Raw genomic sequence first — 22,817 nt, 5'->3', positions numbered from 1 at the left:
CAGCTCAGGTCTTGATCTTGGGGTTGTGAGTTCGAGCCCCACATTGGGCTCTACACTGGGCATGGAGCCTACTTGATAATAATAATAATAAAAGTAAAATGTTTAAAAGTGGGACAGCCTGACCTTACATGCCTCTTGATGTGATACCACAATAAGTATATGGTATCACCTATGACATATTCTTGAAAAAACTGAAAAACTTGAAAAACTGAACCTGCATTTAACCAAGTAGTACTCATCTAACTACTTGTTTAAAGGAAATATGGCAGGGGCACCTAGGTGGCTCAGTGGGTTAAAGCCTCTGCCTTCGGCTCAGGTCATGATCTCAGGGTCCTGGGATTGAGCCCCACATTGGTCTCTCTGCTCAGAAGGGAGCCTACTTCCTCCTTTCTCTCTGCCTGCCTTTCTGCCTACTTGAGATCTCTGTCTAATAAATAAATAAATTAATTAAAAAAAAAAGGGAATATGGCAGTTATAAAAACAAAGTAAAACACTACCATGTGGCTGCAACTAGACAGAGCCAGAAGAGAGGAAGTTTCTACAAGACAAATAACCAGAATTCTTCAACAAGTAAACAGGATGGAAGAAAAAGGCAGAGGGGAGGGGGAACTATTAAATTACACAAGAATTACTAGACACATTATTAACCAAAGCAGTGCTTGGACCTTGTCTGATACTGAGTCAAACAATCCAAATGCAGGACAACATTTTGAGATGACGGGGAAAATATGAACACAGTCTGGATAGCAGATAATATTAAGAAACTGTTAGTTCTGTCATATGTGATAATGGAACTGTGATTATATTAAGAAGTAATCCTTATCTGTTAGAGACGCATGACAAAATGCATTATGCTAAATTTGATTAACTCACTAAAATGAACATGTTTAAATATAATAAATTTGGAATGTTTACTCAAGTAATCGTTGCGCACTAACTAAATAAATCTAGCTTGATCTCGGCTTTCTGCTATAAGTGGAGCCACAGAGTTCTGGCTTCAAGGAAAGAACCCTGGGGAAGCCTGTGTTGAGGCGGAGAACCCCAGGCTGGGGAGGAAGCCTCCTGTGCAGGGTGGGCTGCCTGAGCTGAGAGGCAGCGTGGCGGTGCTGCGGAGGGCTTTGCTGTCACCCGAGGGCTGGCTGGCCCCTCGTCCCCTGGAAGCGAGGGCTGGGTAGCGGGATGGCATCTCTTGCTTGGAAAGTCATGCTGCACCCAGGGAGCGGGCATTAAGGGCTGCCACGCTCTAGGGAGTTTTATGTAGGAAATGTTCCCACTGTATACTTTTAAGGCATCACTATGAGGTGGAAAAGCTGGGCAGGCTTGTCTGAAGGCCTTGACTGAGGTGTTTTTATTCATTCTTGTTTAAGAACTTTTGCTGAAGAGATCATCCAGGCCTTCTGAGTCTACAGGAGTCATGAAGCGAGCTCCAGGAGGTTACTGACGGTGCCCTTCTCAGGAACAGTATGAAAATTGCTAAGATCCAGGCTCCCTGAGCACTTACCCAATGTAGACAGTGTTCTAAGTGCTTTTCACTCCCACACTCAGTCCTCCAAGCATCCTCCGGGTCAGCACCCCCAGAATCCCCATTTGATGGGCGAGGTAACTAAGGCTCGGCGAGGTTAAATAACTCAGTCAGTGCCAAGTACCTGCTAAGTGCCAGAGCTGGGGCCCCCCAGGGAAGGCCAAGAAAGCCGGCACAGGTGCTTGAGGGCACAAATGTGGAACTGGATGGGGCCCCGCGTTCTCTCCCCCTGGGGCCACTTACTGCATTCTCGGGATGGAAGATGTACGAGGCAGGAGAATTGTCCACAATGATCACTTTGCTCAGCTCCCGGCCCAAGCGACTCAGGTCTTTCACGTAGTTCCCACGATGGAAGACGCATGATTCTCTGAAGAGCCGGGCCCGGAACACGCCCCAGCGGTCCAACAGGTCAGCCACGGGGTCTGCGTACTGAAAAGCAGGTTGCGGTGAAGGCTAGGCACCCGAAAGAGCCCAGAAACCCTGACCTACTAGAGCAAGTATTACTTGCATTACTTTTCTAGAAAGGGATTTAAGTAACTGGATGTGTTTTAGGATCCTGGTTCTTCTCCTTTCCATGCGTGCAGGATACCCTGGATTCTTCTATTTCTTCCACCTCTCGTATCCAATCCATCAGAAATTCTTGGCAGTTCCGTCTCCAAGACTACCTTGAATGAACCTGCCCCTCTGTGTAACGGACACTGCCCTGATCCCAACCTGTGTAACCTCTGCCTAGGGCAGCGGCGTGAGCTGCCCAAAGAGCCCCCCACATCCCCTGCATCTCCTTTGCAGCCGCTACTCCTGCCCGTGTCAGAGTGGCCACTGGAAAACATGTCCCATCAGATCATTCTCCTGCTTACAAACCCCCGTCTTGACCTGCGACCCCTGGAGGGAGGCCCGCCATACCCCACACAGCGGCAGCTACGTGATTTCTGCCACCTCCCTGCTCCAGCCGGTCACCTGAGCCGCACTGGCTGACCACGGTCAGAGCCTCGGCACCAGTGTTCCCTCCGCAGGGAACATGCACTCTTCAGATCTCCGCAGGAGCCTCTCCTTCTGCCTCTTTGCCTTTCAGTCTTGGCTTCCCCAGCCACCAGTCTGGAGCACCGGCCTGTCCCTCCCTTCCTGGCTCCTACTGCCTCACAGTGGTCTCCTTCACAAGCTCCCTCACCAGCCCTGGGGATTATGGATTTGCTTTTCCCTGCTCGGGGTGCAGGCCTTGTCTGTCGTGCTGACCATGATGTCCCTGGCACCCTGCACAGTGCCCACCTCATGGTGGGGGCTCAGGAAATACTAGTTTCATCCCTGAATGAGTGAGTGGACTTTGAATCTGGCTCATGTGGTATGAGGCCACATTGTCCCCTATGGGTGCTTGGGGCAGCTGGGCCAGGCCAGCCCCTGCCAGTCACAGGACATTATCAGACTCCCACTTCCCTTTCCTTGGAGCCCAGTTTTATGAGTGTGAGCCCAGCTCACAGTTGGGGCTAATCCTGCTTGGCCCTCAGAGGCTGGGGGAATTTTCCCAAATCAGGCTAAACAGGATAAAGAAATAAAGGCATCATCCTTGAGGGGAAAAACCTTCATAAATGAAAATGTCTAAAAGACTGGGCTGCCCTGAGTGGCTGGGGCTGGAGGCAAAAAAGTGGCAGTTCCAAGGCATACATGAGGCCATGCTTCAGCACCAAGACCAGCACAGCCAGGTGTTACCAGGGCCCAGCAATTCTGCTGGGGAGGCAGGAAGCCCCCAAGGCTGGGGTGTTGGGAAGGCCAGCAGTGGAAGGCACAGTAGTACCCGAGAGCAGAGCAATGCCAGCACGCTGTAGGATGCAGGGCCATGGGCTACAGGGAGCAGCTCCAACTCTGTGGGAATGTCCTCCTTTTCCTGAAGACATCCCGAGGGGCAGAGTCTGGGAGCAGGCTATATTTTCCTGCTGACCAGGTGGGCACTGCAGTTTTCAGCTGGTAAGGGCAGCCAAGTGCGTTGTGGGTGCTAGGGGGCAGACTCTAGATGGAAATGGTGATTAATTTCCCCAGAATTATTGATACTGGTGGTGGCATACATCCTTCAAGCAATGTCTGAGTCTAGGGGCTCTAAGCCTTGGAGATGAATGTGGGGAATGTAAGCTTCATGAGGGCAGGGGCTTTGCCTCTTGTTCTCTGCTGCATCCCCAGTACCCAGGACAGAGCCCAACTTCCAGTAGGCACTAAGTAAATATTTGCTGGGTGAATCCATCCGCAAAGGAAACCAAGATGAGGAAGCAGACATCGGAGGGCTCTGACAGTCAGCGAGGGTTCCCGTGGGCTCCTGGGCGGTGGGCCAGTATGGCAGTGCTGGCTGGGAGCTGAGCCCAGAGCCAAGAACTGGGGAGTGCCCACCTGTCCACGGGGAGGAAAGGGCTGGAAGCCTTCACCTGGGAGCTGATGCAGCTGAGCCAGGCTAGAGTAACACTGAGAGAAGGGATGCAGAGACAGATGGAGGCACAGGTGGGAGCAGGCCAGGAAGGGAGACTGCACAAGGATGCTTAAGTGAGTCCTGGGGGCAATGCCAAGCAAGAGTGTTTCAACTCTGCCAACCTCCCCCCAATGCAGCAGCCCCCAATCCCATCAACTCTCCATCTCCCCTGGGCAGGTGCAATCGTCCTGTTTGTTACTTCCTTAGCTGTCACTTCAGGCTCCTCGGCACCCCAGAGCACTGCTAGGAGAGTCAACTCCCCTACAGTACTATTGCTCTTGGTGCCATTCATGGGAAAGAGTGCCCATGGGGAGCGCCCTTCCCTGAGGCCATGCTCTTTTTAGTGTGCGAAAGTAAGGCCTAGGTTTTGGATTTGTTTTCTCTACCAGCTCATGCTTCAAGGCCTGGCAATGAGCCTGGCAGAATGTTGTACAGGTGGGGTTCTCTCTCAACTCAGCCATGACTGAGAGATGGCCCAAACTGGGAATGCCCAGTCTGGCAAAGCGGGGTATCTGGGACCCTGGTCAGAGTCCTCAGCATGCAGAGGAGAAGGGAGCTGTCCAGAGCCAGGAGTTGTTGGGGGTGGTGGGGAACTGCATGTGAGTCCTTGCAGCAGGTCTGGAGATGAGCAGTTGGCTAACCTGGGCCCTGCAAAGTTCATCTCTGGGGCTACTTCAGAGTCCTGGAGCTGCCCATGGAGACACTGGTGGTGCCCCCCCACAAATGGATGGTGTTGGCCCCATCAGACTCGGGATTTGAGAGATGATCATGGCAAGGATCTCCTCCGAGGAGTGTGGACCTACCCTCTCCCCCCTTGGCTCAGCACATCTGTGAAAGGGCAGACATAACCAGATTGGGGGGGGTGTCCTTTAACAGTAGGAGAAGGCAAAGAAACCACTCTATGTGGTTAGAGCCAGTGTGGATGTGGGGTCAAAGATTCCTGCTGAGCTACAAGGGCAGACCATGTAAACTGTCATCATTAATAATTATGATAACTAAACAAAGAACATCAGGAGCTCTTAGCAAGTGGCAGGGCCGCCGGGGCACAGCGAACACAGCAGGGGCTCGGATGAAGACTTGCTGCACAGAAGTCAGGCACTGTGCTATGCCTGTCATATGCATTATTTCATTTGATCCACTCCACGAGGTAGAGGGAATTATCCCTAATTTCTAGAAGACCCGGAGTCAAGAGACTTGAAGTCCCTTGCCCGAGCTCCCAGGGCTCACTAGGGCAGGCAGAAGCCTCCTCCAGCCTGTGTATGCGGGTCAATCTTGAACACTCGTCCTTCCCCAGACCTGTGTAAGCTAATGAAGGACACATAGGCTCGAGGCTGCCAGTCAGCAGAGGAGATGCAGATGCCCCTTCACGGTGACATTGGACACATTCGTGATATCCTGGTCTGCGGACATCCAGCTCGAGGTGGCTGCCTGCTCAGCTTCCTGGGGCATTTGTTCCAAGGGCTCCCTGTCACCATGGCAACCCAGAAGCCTTTCAGGCTGGTACTGTGCACATGGCCTGCAGCCATCCCATCTGGGGTGGGAACCTGTCACCATAGAAACCGCTTCCCCTCCCTTACCAGAGGGCTGTCTGATGGACAGCGGGTCGGGATGAAGTGGCTGCGGGCCCCCAGCTGGGAGCAGGACGTACCTTGGCCAGGCTGGCAGTAAAGAGCACACACTCGAAGAGCTGCCCCATCCTCTGGAGGAACTCATCCACGTGGGGCCGCTTGAGCACGTATACCTGCAACGGCAACAGACAGCAAGCTGGTCAGTCGTGGCAGCTGCTGGGGGCTGCTGAGGGCCAACACCCACGTAGAAGAATTCCTGAAAAGGCAACTGCTTCCTGTCCCCAGCTCTATTTGTGGCACGGAGACCCCAACTGAATGAGCAGAGGTTGCACTTCAGGCCACACTCCTTGGATGGGGCTCCAGGTCTGAGTCTGGCGCAGACGCTCCTCCCAAGGGAGAAAGGGAAGCTGACCGTGGTACTGCGGGTCTTGGGGATTTTCCGAACCAGTGAGTGGAAGGGGTGTGCCACGTTTGGGTGAAAGGACTCATTCTCTCACATGTGTTTCTTGGCATGTGTTCTGAGTCAGGCCCTACATGGACATAGGCCAGGGTCTGGGGGCTGTCCTTTGGGAGGTCCAGGCCCGGCCCATTGCCCGGAAGCGCTGGGATTGCTCCGGCTGCCACCTCCTACCCTTGCCTGGAGCACCTCCCTTGCTCGGCAGGCCTGGGGTCGGAGAGCAGGCCCAGCAAAGCTGTAAGAAGAGCCTTCCTGGGAAGCTGTCCACTTGACACCCACAAAGGTTACTCTGCTTGGTACAGAAACAGATGTCAGGGGATGTGAAACCGGCCTACTCCCAGGCCCCCGGTCAGCCATCAGGAGGGGCCTCCAAGCAGTGCGGGGGGCAAAGAGCAGGCTTTCCTAGAGTGGCTGCTGGGCTCTATGCTCCTGCCTGGGGAACGTGAACCAATCTGAGGAGACTAGGGAGATGGGAGGGAAGGCAGAGCTGGTGAGAGAAGATAGGGAAGGTGGGAGGAGAGAAGAACTAATTAAAACTTGAATAAATTCCATTTGAAATTAGCCACTTCCCTAAAATAATTCAAACTTATTAAAATTCAATTCAGCTCATATTCACTGAGCCCCAGTTCTGTGCTCAGCCTGAAGAAGTTACAAAAATGAACAAAACACAGGCCTTGCCCTTGAAGGGCTCACAGTCTAGAGCAGATATAAATAAAAACAAATCGGATAGGCATGCATAATGGAAGTTGTAGTACAGGGATATATTAAGGGCAGTTAACTCCCCTCTCAAGGGGAAGGAATCACAGAAGGTAATATCTGGCCTGGACCTTGAAGGATGAACAGGAGTTCACCAGGCTGATGAGGATGAGAAGTCAGCTTCCAGGCAGAAGGAAGGGTATGAGCATGAGACTCAGCCTGAAAACACCCCAATGTCAGAGCACAGCTGAGCCCTTCATGACCAGCCCTTTAGAGGAGACGGGGGATAGGAGAAGCGGCTGAAGAGCAAGTGTGAAAGGCAGGTGTGGGGGAGTACGCGTGGGGCCGTGAATGGCAGATGTTGCTGGCTGTCTATCCCATGGAGTCACGGAAGGGAGTCGGGGCTCTGCACCGCACAGAGAATGCGTTCTGTGCACTGCACGGGAATTCTGCACAGAGCCAGGGTTCGGTGGGAACTTGGGCCAACTGAAAGAGTAGGGCAAGCACAGTCTGTGGCCAAGGGTGCAGTGAGGGGCCGGAGGAGCAGGGTGGCCCGGGGTGAGTGCCAACAGGGCTGTGAGGAGCTGGGAGGCCAGGTCGGGGTGAGGGCTTGTGGCTATAGTAGCTCCAGGCCCCCACTTTGCCCAGGAGACTCCTCGATGCCAGGGAATGGGTATGGCCTGTGGTCCTCAGTCTCCTTGGGAATAGAGCCTGGAAAGCAAACTTTGCTACACGAAAATGGCCGGAGACTGATTTGGGAACTCTGGTTGTTGGTGCCTCTGGCAGAGAGGAAGGTCCTGGGCCCAGATGCCGGCGTCCAGGCCCGCGTCCGCGTGCAAGTAACCGAGAATAGGCCCATTGGGACCTGCACAGCCTATCCTGGATTACTTGAACGAGGCCACGGCCTTCGCCAGGGCCTTGGTCCTCCTCTTGGCGCCTGTGGCTTCATTCCCTCAGGAGAGAGAGTTTCTCACCCCAGCCTTGGGGCCCTGGAGTATCTACCACCGTATGAATCATAGCGCAGTCTGGAGGGAGGCTGGGGGAGCTGGGCTGGCTCCTTCGAGAATGGGCTGGCCAGAGCAGGTCAGGCCCCGAGAGTCACGCTCACATCTCGAGGTAAGAAGGATTAATTTCTCTCCTAATTTTTGCCATGCCGGTAGGCAGCCTCTCCTTTGTCTCATTACTTTGTAGCAGAAGCCAAGATAATAAATGAAGCCCTAACTGCTTCTCAGATGCTGAGTTAATTCAGCTGATGCTTTTGCAAATGTTAAATGCCCAAGTGCCTGCCTTTTGGCTCCCTGATGGCTTTTAGAAGCATGAAATGTGGAGACACTAGGGAGGAGCTGCCTTTCTCAGGGCCAGCTTCCTGGCAAGATTGCCTGGCAGGGGAGGGAAGGGACTAGAGCATCAGGTAAAGAGCCATGGGCCAGGAGGCAAAAGACTAGAAGTCTCATTTTAATTCTTCTCATTGTATGACCTTGAGCCAACTCTTTCTCTGACTGAGCCTCTGTTTCCCCATCCGGACAATGAGGTGGCTGGGCCAGTCATCACCAACTCTGACACCCTGTCCTCAAAGGCCAAAGAGATGACTGGCATCATTAAGGAAAGATATCCTTTTAAAATGGCTCAAGCACCAAGAGAGATTTTCCTTCCTGGGATATAAACACATCCGGCCAGAGACTGCCCCTTTAAGACCCTGGGGTTGACAAGGAAGATGGTCAGACCATCCCTGTGGAAAACCTGACAAAAATCTCCCCCACTTCTCAACCTCCAAGGCTAGTTTTCCTACAATGTTCCAATATGTTCATAAATGAAGCTATTCCTGGAGAACCATCATGCAGATAAGGAGAAAAAATACCAGTACAAAGATGCATGCCAATTAACTAGGGCATCTTTATTCAAATTTGCCTTCGGATCTGAAAACACACCCTTCCCTCTTCATCCTCTGGGTTGGGATTTTGCTAAAGATTCACTGGAGAACACGATGTAGGAGTGAAAAATCAGTCCGGAGTGGCTGGCATTGAAAATGGACACCCTTTCCCAAGATTCGCCCATAAATGGGTGATTTGTGGCATTTTCCTGTTGCCTGCTAGGAGAGTATCCAAGAGCACTTACAATGAGGAAGTTAATTAGACCATCAAGCCAGGCCAGCGGGGGATATGGGCACTTCTAAAAGTCTGAATCAAATCAAAGAACTATTTGAACTTGCAACCACATCTAATATCTACAGATTTTAGTTTCCCTTATAAACTCAGTACAAAAGAAATTCATCTGAGTGAAAAAAGCAGAAAACCATTGTATTTATTTTACAAAGCCTGCTCCCTTTTGATTCAGTCATAAAATTATTGATGAAATGGGAATTTAGGTGTAAGTTCACAGGAAATGTAATTACTAAAAACTGCTAATTGAAACTCAGATTTAGCTTTGATTTCTTACCTGATGTATAGTTCCATCGATTTCAACCGGAACAATAAAATCAGCATTACTAATAGGCTAGAGAGAAAAGAAATGATAATTACTACATCTGAAAGAATAAAATAAAATTGGAAACTTTAGTAAGAATAAAGCTTGCCTGGACCAATGTTTTTATCATTGGAAAAAACAGTTCAGGCAAAGGATGTTCAAGTATGCTTTGGTTCCTTAAAGCACAAGCAGGTTCCCTAAGCACAAGCAGGAAAGCACATTTTTTTCTGTTCCGAGTATCCTTACCTTTTCAGCATCTTGGTCCAACCTCTCTATTATCTTCCTGGCCTAAACGACAAAGGGTTGGGCAATCTAGCCAGGGAATGGGGATTCTCAGAGAGCCCAACTCTTGCCTAGAGCCCTGCCAGGATGGTGCGGAACCACTGCTGGCCACCAGGGGGAGAAGGTGAGAGCCTGATGGTCCCAAAGGATGGCGCTACATGGGGGAGAATGATTTGCACTGGACCCACAGATGCAGGCTGCCCTGTGATGGGCTGCTCGGCAGGAGATGCTGAGCACATGGACACAAAACAGGGCCACAGAGACGTGGGGCTGAAGTCAGAGGCCACAAGCCATGACTGTGGGCAGGCTCCTTCCCTCTCAACCTCGGCTTCTCCTCTCTTCCACAGCTATAGTAACGGGTCCATTGAGTGCCCATGGCTCCATCAGTCCCAAGCATCAGTGATTTCAGCCTTGCCCGGCACCAGCTCCTGCCCTGAGCAGTGGGGAGAGCCAGCCCACCCTAGACTGCTCTGCTCTAAGTAACACAATGCCGAGCACACCCATAAACTTCAGCATACTTAAAGGAACTCTTTGACAATATTAATGACACTTAAAATCCAAATATACTTTGGCAGTGCCTGTGTAAGTCACTGCTGGGCTTACATACAGTTCTTAATGGAATTCCATGAATGAGGTGGAAACTACTCAGATGAACAGGGCCCAGAGAATCAGAATGCAAACCCCTGGGACAAGTAGGAGAGAGAGGGGGAGAAGAGCATGTATGTGGTGGCCAGGGGGCAGGGAGTGTGGACAGGGGTGTGTATTACCGAGTCTCTGGTCAGAATCTGAACTGGGATCTGCCTTTAAGCCCATCACAACACACACACACTGTTCTTTGATAAGTAAACTGAAAATGTAGAAAATTCTAGATTGCAGAACTGTTCTTAAGGACTCAGTAGAGCACCTGAGGTTTAAGATTACAATTTATTCACTCCTGTGGTTGGAAGGCTAAGGATGATAAGTTTGGTATTTTATAATTCTATAACGAAAATACAAAATCATGGTAAAAAACACAAGATTGAAGGCAGAAACTCTGAAAAGTTATTAGCATATTGTGATATCATACTCCACAGAGTACATTAAAAAAGAAAAACCGTTCCCCAGTTCGGACCAAGCCTGAGCCTCAGTCTCTTTTCACGTGCTGGTGTAAAGGGGGCCATGCCAAGCCACGGTTCTTCCCCTGGGTTTAAGAGCCTGTGTGTCGTACCACTGTACATTTTTAAGGAGAGGCCTCTGAAATGCCCAGAATACTAAAAACCATACACTAAAGGTGGCTGCCAGAGGGGAGGAGGGGAGGATGGGTGAAACAGATAAAGGGGATTAAGAGGACATGTATCTTGATGAGCACGGAGAAATATATAGAATTTTGCCGAATCATTATGTCATGTACCTGAAACTAACACAACTCTGTATGTGCAGTATACTTGAATTAAAAAACCCACACAACAAAGAATTTCCTGCTTGCAAATATAGGCAGGCCGGGGAGCAAAGAGATGAAGAGATGCTGTTCCCATCAGCTTGTGGTATAATGCCCTCTGAGCAGGCCTAACTTTGGAGAAAGGAACTGTCCGTGACCCCAGGCAGTCTGGCCAGTGTTGGGAGGAAGCCATGTAGGCTGAAATGGCAAATGACCCCTGCTCCAAAGGACTTTCCTCCTGAGGGATTTGAAAAGTCCTGAGTGACTTGCCCATAGGCAAGAAAAGGCTTCTGATGCTGTGCAGAGCTGAGCTGGGGCACAAGGTCATGACTGCCATGGGACCAATCCTGGAAGGGCCCTCAAGCTGCTGGGGAAGGAAGTAACACCTCCAGGCCGCAGTGGCTAGGCAGGTCATTTCCCATTGCTAGACTAAGTGTGGCACCTGCTCCACTTTCCCAAAGGACTCACAGACAACTGCCTGGCCTTGTCCTGTTAAGGAAGGCTTCTGTTCAGTGAGAAGCAGGCACAAGGAGGGTGTTTCTGACAGAAAGGTCTTCGGGTCAATTTGATGGCTCTTCCACTTCCCAATACAATAGTCAGGGAATGACTGTGGTTCACGTGGGACACATACCCCACCATGGGTGGTGCCTTTCACATCTCTCAGCAAAGCAAGGGGAGTTGAGGGCTGGGGATAAAAGAAGGAATGGGGTCTAACTGGCCAGTGATAGTGCAGCAGTTTCATCTCCAGAAATACCCCAAGGGAAAGTAGGACCAGGATCCTACTTCTTCCCCTGGAACCTCCTATTCCCAAACCTTTCCATCATTTGCCTCTTTTAAACAACTTGTTTCATTTCAAAAAATGGAAAAATGGTTCACAAAGTCACTTCTTAATAGTGTAGCCACAGCTGTTTCCACATGGTCGCCCTCTGGGAATCTGTAATTTTTGCTGTCATTCTGGCAAGGAGTGCAGTGAGGAAAGGGACAGAAGGAAGCCGGTGGTGTGATGCTTCCTGTGACATCACTAAAGCCCCGCCCCTTTCAGGAGAGAAGTCGTGCTTGTGGATGGATACTCATTGAACTATGACGTTTATAAAAAAAAAAAAAACACACACACACACACAAAACCCAAAACACCCAGCAACCTCTTCTCATGAAAAAGCTCAAATCCCAGATGCTGTCACTCTGGAAGTCTTCTTCAGAGTTGGACATCTTTCAAGAACTGGTCTGGGAAAACTTCCAAGATAGCAGGTTGCTTGACAGTTTAACAGTGCCTCTCCTGCCCTGCCCAGTAAAACATAGAGCACTCTGGCTACCTTGACAAATACACAGCAGTGTCCTGGGGCACAGGGTACTGACTGCCTTTTGCCACCTGAACAGTACTTCTGCAGGGGTTGGAGGGTTGGAAAACTCTACTCTCATAAGTAAGAATGAGGTCTTAGTGACACTGGCAGCCCAGCATTTTCCCCCAAACTAACTATGGAACAGTCAACTACTCGAGTTAATGTTCACCAGAGTTAATAAGCGACTGTTCTTGGTATTTCTTCATGCACAGGGAAGTTCTACACCAACAGCCACAAAATGTCATCCTTTTTATTTTCCCTTTCCAATACAACTGTGACGGAATCACGAAGATCATGGATGGCTTTCTTTGTTGATTTACCTTAAATGAACTGTGCACCAATGTTTCATCTAAATCAATGACCACACATTTCTTTCCATAGTCAAGCACCGTCACCTCTGGAAGGAGGTATTTAGCTGGGGGCTAAAATGAAAAAAAAAACAAACAAACAGTATTATTACCTTTATGTAAAAGACAAACCAATGCCTTTATTATATATTATATCAATAAGGGTTAAATGAGAGCAAACGTATATATGCCTGATTAAGCACATCACAGAATTTTATTTTTATTTTTCTAAGATTTTATTTATTTGACAGAGAGAGACACAGTGAGAGAGAGAACACAAGCAGGGGGAGTGGGAGAAGGAGAAGCAGGGAGCCCGATGTGGAGCTTGACCCCAGGACCCTGCGATCATGACCTGAGCCAAAGGCAGACACTTAACAACTGAGCCACCCCCCATCATGGAATTTTATTAAAAACAATAGGACTGGGTTGTTTGCCACTGAAGTTTTAACAAATATTGTGCCATTGTCTGAATGGCTATTTGAAGGCCTTGGCTTTGGAACCAGACAAGCCAGGGTCCAAGTATCAACTCTGTCTCTTTCTTGGCAGTGAGTTGGGATAGTAACATCTACCATGGAAGGTTGTTATCGACTCTAACTGTGGTAAAGCCCCCAGCATTCTGCCTGGCACATATATGGCGGCTACTGTAATAGTTAAAATGGGCTACGCAAAAACAAATGTTAGATCCTACTAGCTACTCTTCTACTTCCAGGCCCATTTACTGGGGTCATATTCTGTCTGAAATTCACCGTGTTACAGAAGTATATTTTAAAGCTATATAGGAACCACAGTGTGTTTTGTTTTAATGACTAAAACTTTCAGGAACTTGAAGAGTACCTATAGACCCACCAGCAAAATGCAATCCAAAGTGAGTTTCAGTAACAGGAAACAGAAGTAAAAGTGGTCGAGGTAAAGTGCTCTGTCTGGGGTCTGCCCCACGGTAATATTCACACTGAGCGAGCGTGACACTGTTACCCGTTGGATTCTCAGTGTCTGGACGTTCTACTTCAATCCACATGCTGTGTGCTAATCAGAAAACCTATTTATATCTTGGTAGTGGCTGAATCTAATCTTGTGATAAAGAGGTTGTAAAGAGCTAATAAACGGCCAGATATCTTCAGCCAACCTCCTTCTTGATTTAGATTTATTTCTTTGGGCCTTGCCTCATTCTAGAAATGACTGAAGTTTCTTAGTTTACTTTGTGGTGTTCGTAGCTAGTGTTAAACAGCTAATTTTCTATCCTGGGAAGGTCAAGCTCTCTCTGTTCAATATTTAGTGCAAAACAAAACACACCAAAAAAGGTGTCTCTAGCCACTGAAGAACAGACAATTTAGATTTTTAAAACAAATAAAAACCCCCAAAACAAAAAAAAACAAGACAAAAGAAAAAAAAGAAATCAAGAATTATTCCCTTTTCAATGGGTATTTCCTTTTTCTGATCGTGGGGGGAGGTTAAAGTGAACATAAGTCAAGGATCCAGAGTTAATTCTGGACTTTGCTGCTTCAGTAGTGAATGTAACACAGGAAGTCGACAGGGCAGGTAAATCTGCAAGTGTGATGACCACCTTGTCCGGGCTGGTGGGGTGAGGCTGCGTGTGGTGGTTCTAATTCTACAGGGGCTCCCTCCAGAGAGTGTGGGTATTTCCTCCTGTCCAGCATCATCCAGAAGAAAAAGCCTTCATGGCCTCCAACTCCCTTGGCTCTAATTAAAGTTCACCAAGCAGTATATCTCACCCAATACTGTAAGTGGCCTGGGAGATGTGCCTTAGACACAGGGCATGGGATCTGGAGTCCTAGAAAGGACTCTGTCCTCCATTATAAACCAGCAAGCAAGCAGGTGGCTGGAAAAATTAAACTTGCAAGAAGAAGTTTTGCAAAAGCGTTTTAAAAAGGCAGGGCACGATGAGCTCTGTAACCGAACATAATAAAGAGGATTTGAGTTATTTCTGTTGTTGGGGCCATAGCAGAAAGCATGCCTGGGACTAGAATAAAATTTGTTTTAATTTTTGATTACACAATTATGTAATAAAAACACATTCTCATTGTAAAGAATACAGACATGTAACAGACAACTATTTCCCTTTTCCCCATTCCTCTCCCCAGGTGCCCCTCTTCTTAGTTCAGTGTATATCTGTCCAGTCCTTTCTCAATGCGTTTATATACTAAACAACATTTTCACTTTATGTAATTGCTAGCCTGGAAAATAAGGCTCTAGAAATTCTATCCCTAGCAGATCTGAAAACATCAAAGATCTGCCAAAAGTGGCTCAGTTATTTTCCAAACCTGAGAATAAAAAATTACTTTCTTAGCATATTTAACCCACACTTTGCAAGCATTCTTTGAGCTAACAGTACAGAAAAGGCCTCACAGTACTACTGAAAGAGAGAAAAGAGGGAGAAGGGTGAGAGTCCTCTTAAGCAAGCCACGGATCTAGCATTTGTGCTGCAGAGAGCAAGGCCGAGCTGGGGGCAACGGGCCGGGAGGGTTCCATTAATCCTCAGCCCGCTTCCTAAGTACACACAGCTTCTTGAGAGCTTGGCTTTAGACTAATGCAAATTCTTCAGACCACTGGTAAGAATTCTTCTGGACAGCTGTGTCCTTGGTACATGCAAGGACCGTACAGAATTGCAACAGTGCTTTGTTACTTCAACTCATCTGTTCAGGTGATGCTTGAATTAGTAAATAAAAACGCCCTGAGGCAAATTTCCTCTCAGGCCATCACAGAACCGGAGAACAGAGGAACACCAGTTCTATCAAGAAGAGCTGGCTCTCTTGCTCCAAAGCACATGGAGGGCATTGCCAGGGGGATGGATGGGGTGGAGGCAGAGGGCAAACATGGTGGGGGAGGGGAGAAGGAAGGAACCTTGGCTTGCCATCCAAGGTTTGGGAAGGGCATTCATTCCAGTTCTCTTCCTGGAGAGAGGTCTGGAGTTTCCCATCCTTGGTAGTGAACTGGCAGCCAGGAACAGTTAACTCTAAGGTTCTTTCAAGTACCACCCTACTCACTCTCTTCTTGGCACATCAGATTGGCGTTTTTGTCCATAAGAGTCCTCAGGCTCAGAGTTCGCCTGATGGGCTCCCTCAGCCACAGAGCTGAGGGCAGAGATCTCAGGGCCTCCGTGGGAGGGGGCGAAGGAAACCCTAGGCTGTCTTTCATTCCAATCGTTGTTTCCGCCGATGGGTTCTTCATAAGGTTTGGTAGAAAAAAGTATGCTATTGTTTACTAAAAGCTCAGGTAAACAGCAGACACCATTAGTAAACACGTTTCTCTTCTCCCCTTTCAGCACTTTTACGGCTCAGCTGCACTGTGACCACGTGTGGTGGGTGTCAGGGTGGAGTGAGATTCATGCGAGAGAGGGCACAGGAGGAATCGGCTCACAGCCCCATTCCTCGCTGGGGCTGAATCATCTGAGTGCTCACCTTCAGCCATGACCACCCAACCTTCAGGGGGTTCTCAACCTGTCCCTCTGCTTCTTTTCCTTACCCTTCAATATCTGGCTTTCACTGAACAGCCCACGAGGCTTCCAGTAAGATGTGTGGAGGGCCGCAAATCCCAGCTTACATCTGGGAGGCCAAAGTTACTGAGTGGAATGTTTAATGTCAAATCCAGATAAAGTTGTCATTTTCAAGAGGGGTATAAAAGCTGGATTAATCAATAAATGGTGTTGAGACAACTGCCCTGCCACTTGGAAAAGGAAATAAAGCTGAATCATTACTTCACGCCTTCCACCAACATGAATTCTAGATGGGTCACAGATTTCAGTGTAGAGATAAAACCATTAAAGTACTAGAAGAAAATATGGCTCACAGTGATAGAGTGGGGAGATCTTTCTAAGAGCATGACATAAAATTCTGGAGTCATAAAGGATAAGATTAACGCATTTGCCTCTATAAAATTAAACTTCTTTGTGGCCAAAATGATTATAACCAAGGCCAAAAGATATACCATAAATTTGGAGGAAAGTCCTAATTTCCTTGAAATTGAAAAAGGTAACAGAAGAACATACAGAAGAAATTAACAGGGAAGAAGAAAGACATATAAATAATAAACTTGTGAAAAAATATTCATCCTCATTCATAAAGAAATGCAAATCAGAGCTATGAATCGATATACCATTCTTCACTTACAGATCAGCAAAGATTAAATATTTGATTATCATCATTTTTGGTAAGGGAATGGGCAATCCCACACACTCCTGGGGGGAACATAAATTAGGCTTTCAGAGGACAATCTGGCTTTAATCTACCCAGAATGTAAGAGATATCCTTTGATCTAGCATTTCCACAATTAGGAAAGGATCACAACAGATGCTGTAACTCAGGTCCATAAACATACGTGCACAGGAATATTCCAAGTATTTGCAATAGTCCAGAAGAAGAAACAAAGTAAATGCCACGAAGGACAAGTGAAAGAAGGAGGTAGATCACTCACAATGCACGAATATTTGGAAAGAGGTTCAAGGTATATTGTTTAAAGCAAAAAACATCTTGCAAATTCCTTATTTGTGTGAACAAAACTGAAAAATACAACATAAAATTTGGGGGATGTAGATAAAGTCTTAGAGATAACTTTTTTTTTTAGATTTTATTTATTTATTTAAGAGAGAGAGAGAGAGAGACAGAGAGAGAAAGGGAACACAAGCAAGGGGAGTGGGAGAGGGAGAAGCAGGCTTCCTGCCAAGCAGGGAGCCTGATGCAGGGCTGGATCCCAGGACCCTGGGATCATGACCCGAGCCAAAGGCAGATACTTAATGACTGAGCCACCAAAGCACCCCTTAGAGATAACTTTATAGCATTAAATGTTTATATTAGAAAAAAGATCTGATATTAATAATCTAAACAAGTAGTGTTTATTTAGATTTCTGGAAGAATCCATAACAAATATTGAAAGTTGTTATTCCAGAGAGTGGGACCACGTGGGGAATTTTTTTTTTTTCTGCTTTATTCTTTATTTTTTAAAACTATGAGCTTCAATTATTGCTTAGTAAAAAACCAAAAGACCAAAGCTGCACATGTAAACAGAGTAGCATGAAAATGAAACAAGACGGGTATGGGGGGAAGCAGAAATGGAGGGGGTGCTCCAGCTGGAACTAGTCTGGGCACCCACAGGCTTGAGGGCACCTTTCACCTTCAGGGCCTGGAATAGCTTTCAGGAGGCTAGAGGCTCTGGTTTGGGATTAGCACAAGCCTGGATTTTCATATTTCCCATGATACAGCACCCCAAGCTTGCACAGGCTCCCTGACCAGTCCCCTGTGACCCAGAAAGGGCAGGGCTACTCTGTTAATGTGAAGTGCAGCCTTGACAGATTGGTACAGATTCCGCAGGGGATCCCAAGGCTCGAATTCTGAGGCTGAGCTGGCCTCTAGATGGACTTGGGTTCAGCTGTGCATACTAAGCAGGCAGTGCAAATCATACTGAGCCCATCAGTAGATCTACTTTTCTGGAGGAAATCATTCAGGGATGCAAGTTACTTTAGCAAGGCTTTGTTCTTCTGCAAGATATTTCAGAGACTTACAAGGCCTGACCTAGAGTCTCTCATTTGTAGGAAGGAGTCAGCAGTTTACTGATCTAACCCTGCACTAAATTATACAAGGGATCTTTTTCCCCTTGGCTATTTCATTCTGGGATTCTAGAATGTGTCAAAATTTGTGGGGAAAGGGTCATTTTCCTCAGTAGAATTCTATCCTGAGAAACGCCTGGTTTGGCACTTAATGAACTTTGAGAAAAACCAGCGCTATGGGAGTATCGCAGGTAAGGGGAAAGCTGCTGTCACCTGCTTAACATAGGTAACTTTGCAGGAAAAATGTTTGAAACTACTCTGTATAAAGGTTAAAAGGACACCTCTGGTATCAATCCACTGGGTATCCCACTCAAACACTGGATAAGAGGTCCTGCTGCTTGATCCATTTTTTTGGGTTAAAGTCAGTTTTCCTGACAAAGTCCAACCTCCAGGCGTGCTGGCCAAGTCAGAACCATCTCACAAACCCTTAAAACTAGTTAATGCAGAGCTGAAGTCCTGAGAAAAATGAAATTTTCAAAAAACTGGGGGGCAACGTACTACTTCTGACAGCAGCTTTCCCCTTACCTGTGATACTCCCATAGCACTGGTTTTTCTCAAAGTTGTGTCTGGATGTTCCCAGATAATATGTGAAGAAGTCCATGGTAAGTTAGATGAACAGATTTGAGTCAAACAATTTGAATCAGAGACACTTTATGGATAAAAGTATCCATTTACGGACATCTTTTAAAACCCAGTTCTCTAAGGACACAGGGCTGTTTCAATGGTCTTGTTTGACAAAGACATCTCAAGTGAAAGTTTCTTCTGAGTCAGTCCCTGGTCTGTTTCTTGCTGTCTGGCCCCGGGCAAGGTGGTTCTGCTATCAGAGCAGGAACAGTGGAGACAGCGGTTGTCCGGGGCAGGGTGGGGGTCCAGCCTGTGCTGAACACTAGGGCAGCTACTCTTCCAAATCCCAGGGCTGAAAAGAGAAGTGGTGCTCCAAGGGAGTGCCCAGCTGGAACAGAGTTAGAGCAAAGCCAGCCTGTAGGAGTCGGGGTGAGTCCTGCAAGTTCAGGGAATACAACTGGGGCAATTTTTTTTTTCTGATCTCAGAGCCAGGGAGGGCCAAGCTACCAACACTGCTGAGTAAGTCAGAAATGGCCGGCCCACGGGCTCACCAAGCCCACTGGGAGAGCGCCTGCCGTAAAAGCCTATGTCTGGCCAAAAGCATGTTCTCCTGGGCTATGGAGTTGGGGCTGAGGGGCTGGGGTGGGGAAGTGTAGCAGGCTGCCTTAGCTTATTAGCCTGGAGGCCCTTTGCTGAAAGAAAGGAAAGGTGAGAAGTTGGTTAGTAGATGCTAGTTCCCCTGTTGTTCCTGAGAAAGGAAACTCTGTACAGAACCTCCTGCTCACAGTTTAAAATGCAGCTTCATTTTTTAACAGAACAGAGCTGTTTATATCACATGCTAAACTCAACATATGCAAGAACATTACAAAATATCTTTTATATCAGTAGGCCCAAAGCTACAAGATTCTATGAATGTTTGAATAAAATTGGATAAATATACATACACTTGGTATGGGAATGACCTGCCTCTGGTCACCCTAAGGAAAAAGAAAAAAAAGAAATCATTGTCAGGTTTGAAGAGAAATAAGTAGATCATATGCTCAAAAGAAACTTCAAAGCACTCTTGAGTACAGCAGCCCTATGATTTCCTGTTCTCTCTACCTTAGTGGTATTTAATGAACAGGAGGAACCCACAGATTTTCCAGTCAGGGCACTGGGCTCCACTCTGCCTCCTAGATACTCCCTCCCCTGACAAACCAAGGCTGGGTTCCTGAGGCTCATTAATCTTGTTTATTTAAATGGTGCCTCCCTTACTCCCAGGAATTTAATCCTTAATTGAAAAATAAAAACAAAGCCCATATATTACTTTGATCCATTAATCCCTCTAATAACTGGCTTATTTCTTCTTTTAAGCAAGTTTTTCCCTAAGAAGACTAAGCATCAAGTCAATACAGTATGCAGGGAAAGGAAGTCTAGTTTATCAGGTTAGGAAGAAGCCCCTGGCCTCTCCTGGTCTTCTTCTAAAGGAGGACTGGGCAGAGGGGACAAGGCAAAGCTCAAGAGGTTGCCCCTGAGGCCACAGGCGTGGAGACAGTGTTCCCTTTAAGGGGAACAAAACCTGTACTCACAGGGAGGGTTAAGAAAATCCAGGCCCCAAGGTGGGGCCTCACCCATTCCTCAGCCTCCGAATGCCAGCCATTCCAAAGCTGGTTGATGGAAACATTTCATTTGAGCATCATTACGAAATGCTAATAAAATAACACATTCTCTCTGTTATCTCCACTGAGCATTTCCAGTTTCTGCGTTTCTTCTTTTTTAGATGGTGTGACAGGAGGCAATGAAGAGTAGCATCACAGTTCCTGGTGGGGAGACACACTGTTTCCAGTCTCTGACACCGAAGGATTTGTGAACAGTATGTCCATCTTTACTGAGGGGCTCACTGGCAACAAGGCTCTCATGGGAAGGGGTCAAACCTGACTGTCAACAGCTGGCTGGTACCTTTCAGAGCTCTGCTCTGACTCTAAGCGCCATTTACCAACTTCCTGATTGTCTGTAGCCCTAGTTACCACCTCTGCAGTGTGATAGCAACTACTGTTCCCTCTCAAGGCCACCTTGACGCTCTTTCCTTTTTCAGGACACTTGGGACTTGTCTTCAGGTTCTAAACCCCTTCTGCCATTATTCAAGGCAGAGCTGTGCTGCTCTCCAACAGGACGGCACAATCAAATCCAATCCTAGTTTTTAAGGACTTCCGCAGAGAAGTTCATTTCCAAAGCTCTTAAGTAATGTTACTCCCAACACCTGCTCTTGGTGGGGAGACTTTAACCAGAAGCTCACAGGCCCACTGGGCCACTACAGAGGAGGGTTTCTCAACCCCAGGGCTACCAATGTTCTGGGCCTGATAACTCTGCTGGGGGTGCTATCCTGAGGGTTGTAGGATGCTCGACAGCATCCTTGGCCTCTACCCACTGGATGCCAGTACAATGCCCAGTTGTAATGTCTCCAGACATTGTCAAGTGTGCCCTAGGGAGGGAAATCATCTCCAAGTGAGAACTGTTGCACCAGTGGAGGCTGCAAACAGCCCCTCCACACAGATGCATCTTCAGACAAGACGAGTGCATCAGTGAAGGGAGAGCTAAGAGTAACAAACATCTGAAGGGCTAGGACCAAAGATGCTCCTCTGGCCACATATTTGGGCAGGAAAATCACCCTGGAAGTTTGCTTGTATGTGTGTGTGTGTGATGGGGTATGCATACATTAGTGTGTCCTGCTATCCCTTTACTCTGCCCTCTGCCTGAGAAAGTCCTCCATGGTCCTGGCCACTGGGGTCCTTTGGATGCTGACTTCTTCTTGCTTCTAGCCAGGGCCTTGGAACTGTTTATCTTAGGCAACTGGCCTGCAGATCCAGGTTGTAAGTATGATGGTGGCGACGGCTGCTGCTCTAGGCCACTGCTGCGGAAGCATTTCTCCAGGCTCAAGAGAATATGTAGGGTGGACAGAACCCTAGGGGCCACCCATAGCATTCCACCCACAACCTTCCCTCTGCCTCTGGCCTGCTGAGTTCCAAGAGGCAGGGAGAGCTGGAGGCCAGCAAAAGAGTCGGGTCTTGAATCTGGTTCCACAACTTATGGCCTGGGCTCCGTGTTCCAGACCAAGCTGAATGAGAGGGAGGGCAGAGGGTCCTCCTCCAGGCCTGGGCTGCCCCACTTCGACCCTGGTTTGTTCTGTGGGGTCTGGTCTTACAGACTGAATAGTCAAGTGTTAGGGCAAATGATGCATTACTCAGAGTTAATTCTATTCTTTATTTTTTTTTTTAAGATTTTATTTATTTATTTGACAGACAGAGATCACAAGCAGGCAGGGAGGCAGGCAGAGAGAGAAAGGGAAGCAGGCTCCCTGCTGAGCAGAGAGCCCGATGCGGAGCTCGATCCCAGGACCCTGGAATCATGACCTGAGCTGAAGGCAGAGGCTTAACCCACTGAGCCACCCAGGTGCCCTCAGAGTTAATTCTATTCTTTAAACAGCCATTTTGATAAATATTAAGTGAAGGAAGTCTATGAATGAACACTGAGTCCAGCTCAGCTCTGCCAAAGGAACTGCCTTCAAACGCCGTTATTCTCCCCTATATACAGCCAGCCACTCCAGAAAACCTGTTGGGCTGCACCACCATTGTCTCATGGCATTTCATCGAGGCAAGTACTATTTTTATTTATTTATTTTTTAAAAGATTTTATTTTTAAGTAATCTCTATACCCAACGTGGGGCTCAAACTCACAACCCCAAGATCAGCCTGACTGAGCTGAGCCAGCCAGGTGCCCTGGCAAATACTAATTTTAAATAGAGCTTTTACTATGACAGCACTGATTCATCTCTTTTATCCTCTACATACCTAGGGTACCAACCATGGTCCTTTTGCTAATGGTGATGCTCTAAAGATTCTCTAAAATTATTTTCAAATTGGGGGAGACAGAGTATGAGGAAAGCACACTGGGGGAACATATTAGAATCTGGGGCTGCAAGAGGGTTTATAGTAGAATCTCACCATATAAATTCCACTAATATATTTTTCTGTACCAATGTAATAAGGCTTCATCTGTTAAAGCAACTTATCTTTCATTATTTTTCCCCCAAATTTTCTCACCTATTCTTAGATATCAATTCTTCTATATATATTTAAATCTTATCTAGAAACATGGCAGATTTTTTCATATATAAGA

General features: G+C 47.6%; 1 protein-coding gene across 3 annotated transcripts in view; it reads right to left on the bottom strand.

Annotated features, from left to right (window-relative positions):
* The window catches only part of LOC111159135 (CTD small phosphatase like), a 115,895-nt gene that overhangs the window by 6,332 nt on the left and 86,746 nt on the right, over positions 1–22,817 (bottom strand). For 2 of the 3 annotated variants that reach the window (XM_022521554.1, XM_022521556.1), the window contains exons 3-7: positions 19,607–19,639; positions 12,515–12,616; positions 9,129–9,185; positions 5,620–5,712; positions 1,766–1,951 (exon numbers count right to left, since the gene is read on the bottom strand). In XM_022521554.1, coding sequence (XP_022377262.1) covers positions 1,766–1,951; positions 5,620–5,712; positions 9,129–9,185; positions 12,515–12,616; positions 19,607–19,639 — 471 coding nt within the window. The remainder of the gene's footprint in view (positions 1–1,765; positions 1,952–5,619; positions 5,713–9,128; positions 9,186–12,514; positions 12,617–19,606; positions 19,640–22,817) is intronic. The other variant, XM_022521557.1, reaches the window with a different exon arrangement.

This window comes from Enhydra lutris, unplaced genomic scaffold (assembly GCF_002288905.1).
Source record: "Enhydra lutris kenyoni isolate GAN:26980312 unplaced genomic scaffold, ASM228890v2 scaffoldscaffold66, whole genome shotgun sequence".
In the NCBI taxonomy this organism is placed as follows: domain Eukaryota; kingdom Metazoa; phylum Chordata; class Mammalia; order Carnivora; family Mustelidae; genus Enhydra; species Enhydra lutris.
Note: the sequence above shows the minus strand (reverse complement) of the source record. Positions and strands in the feature narration are given on the sequence as shown.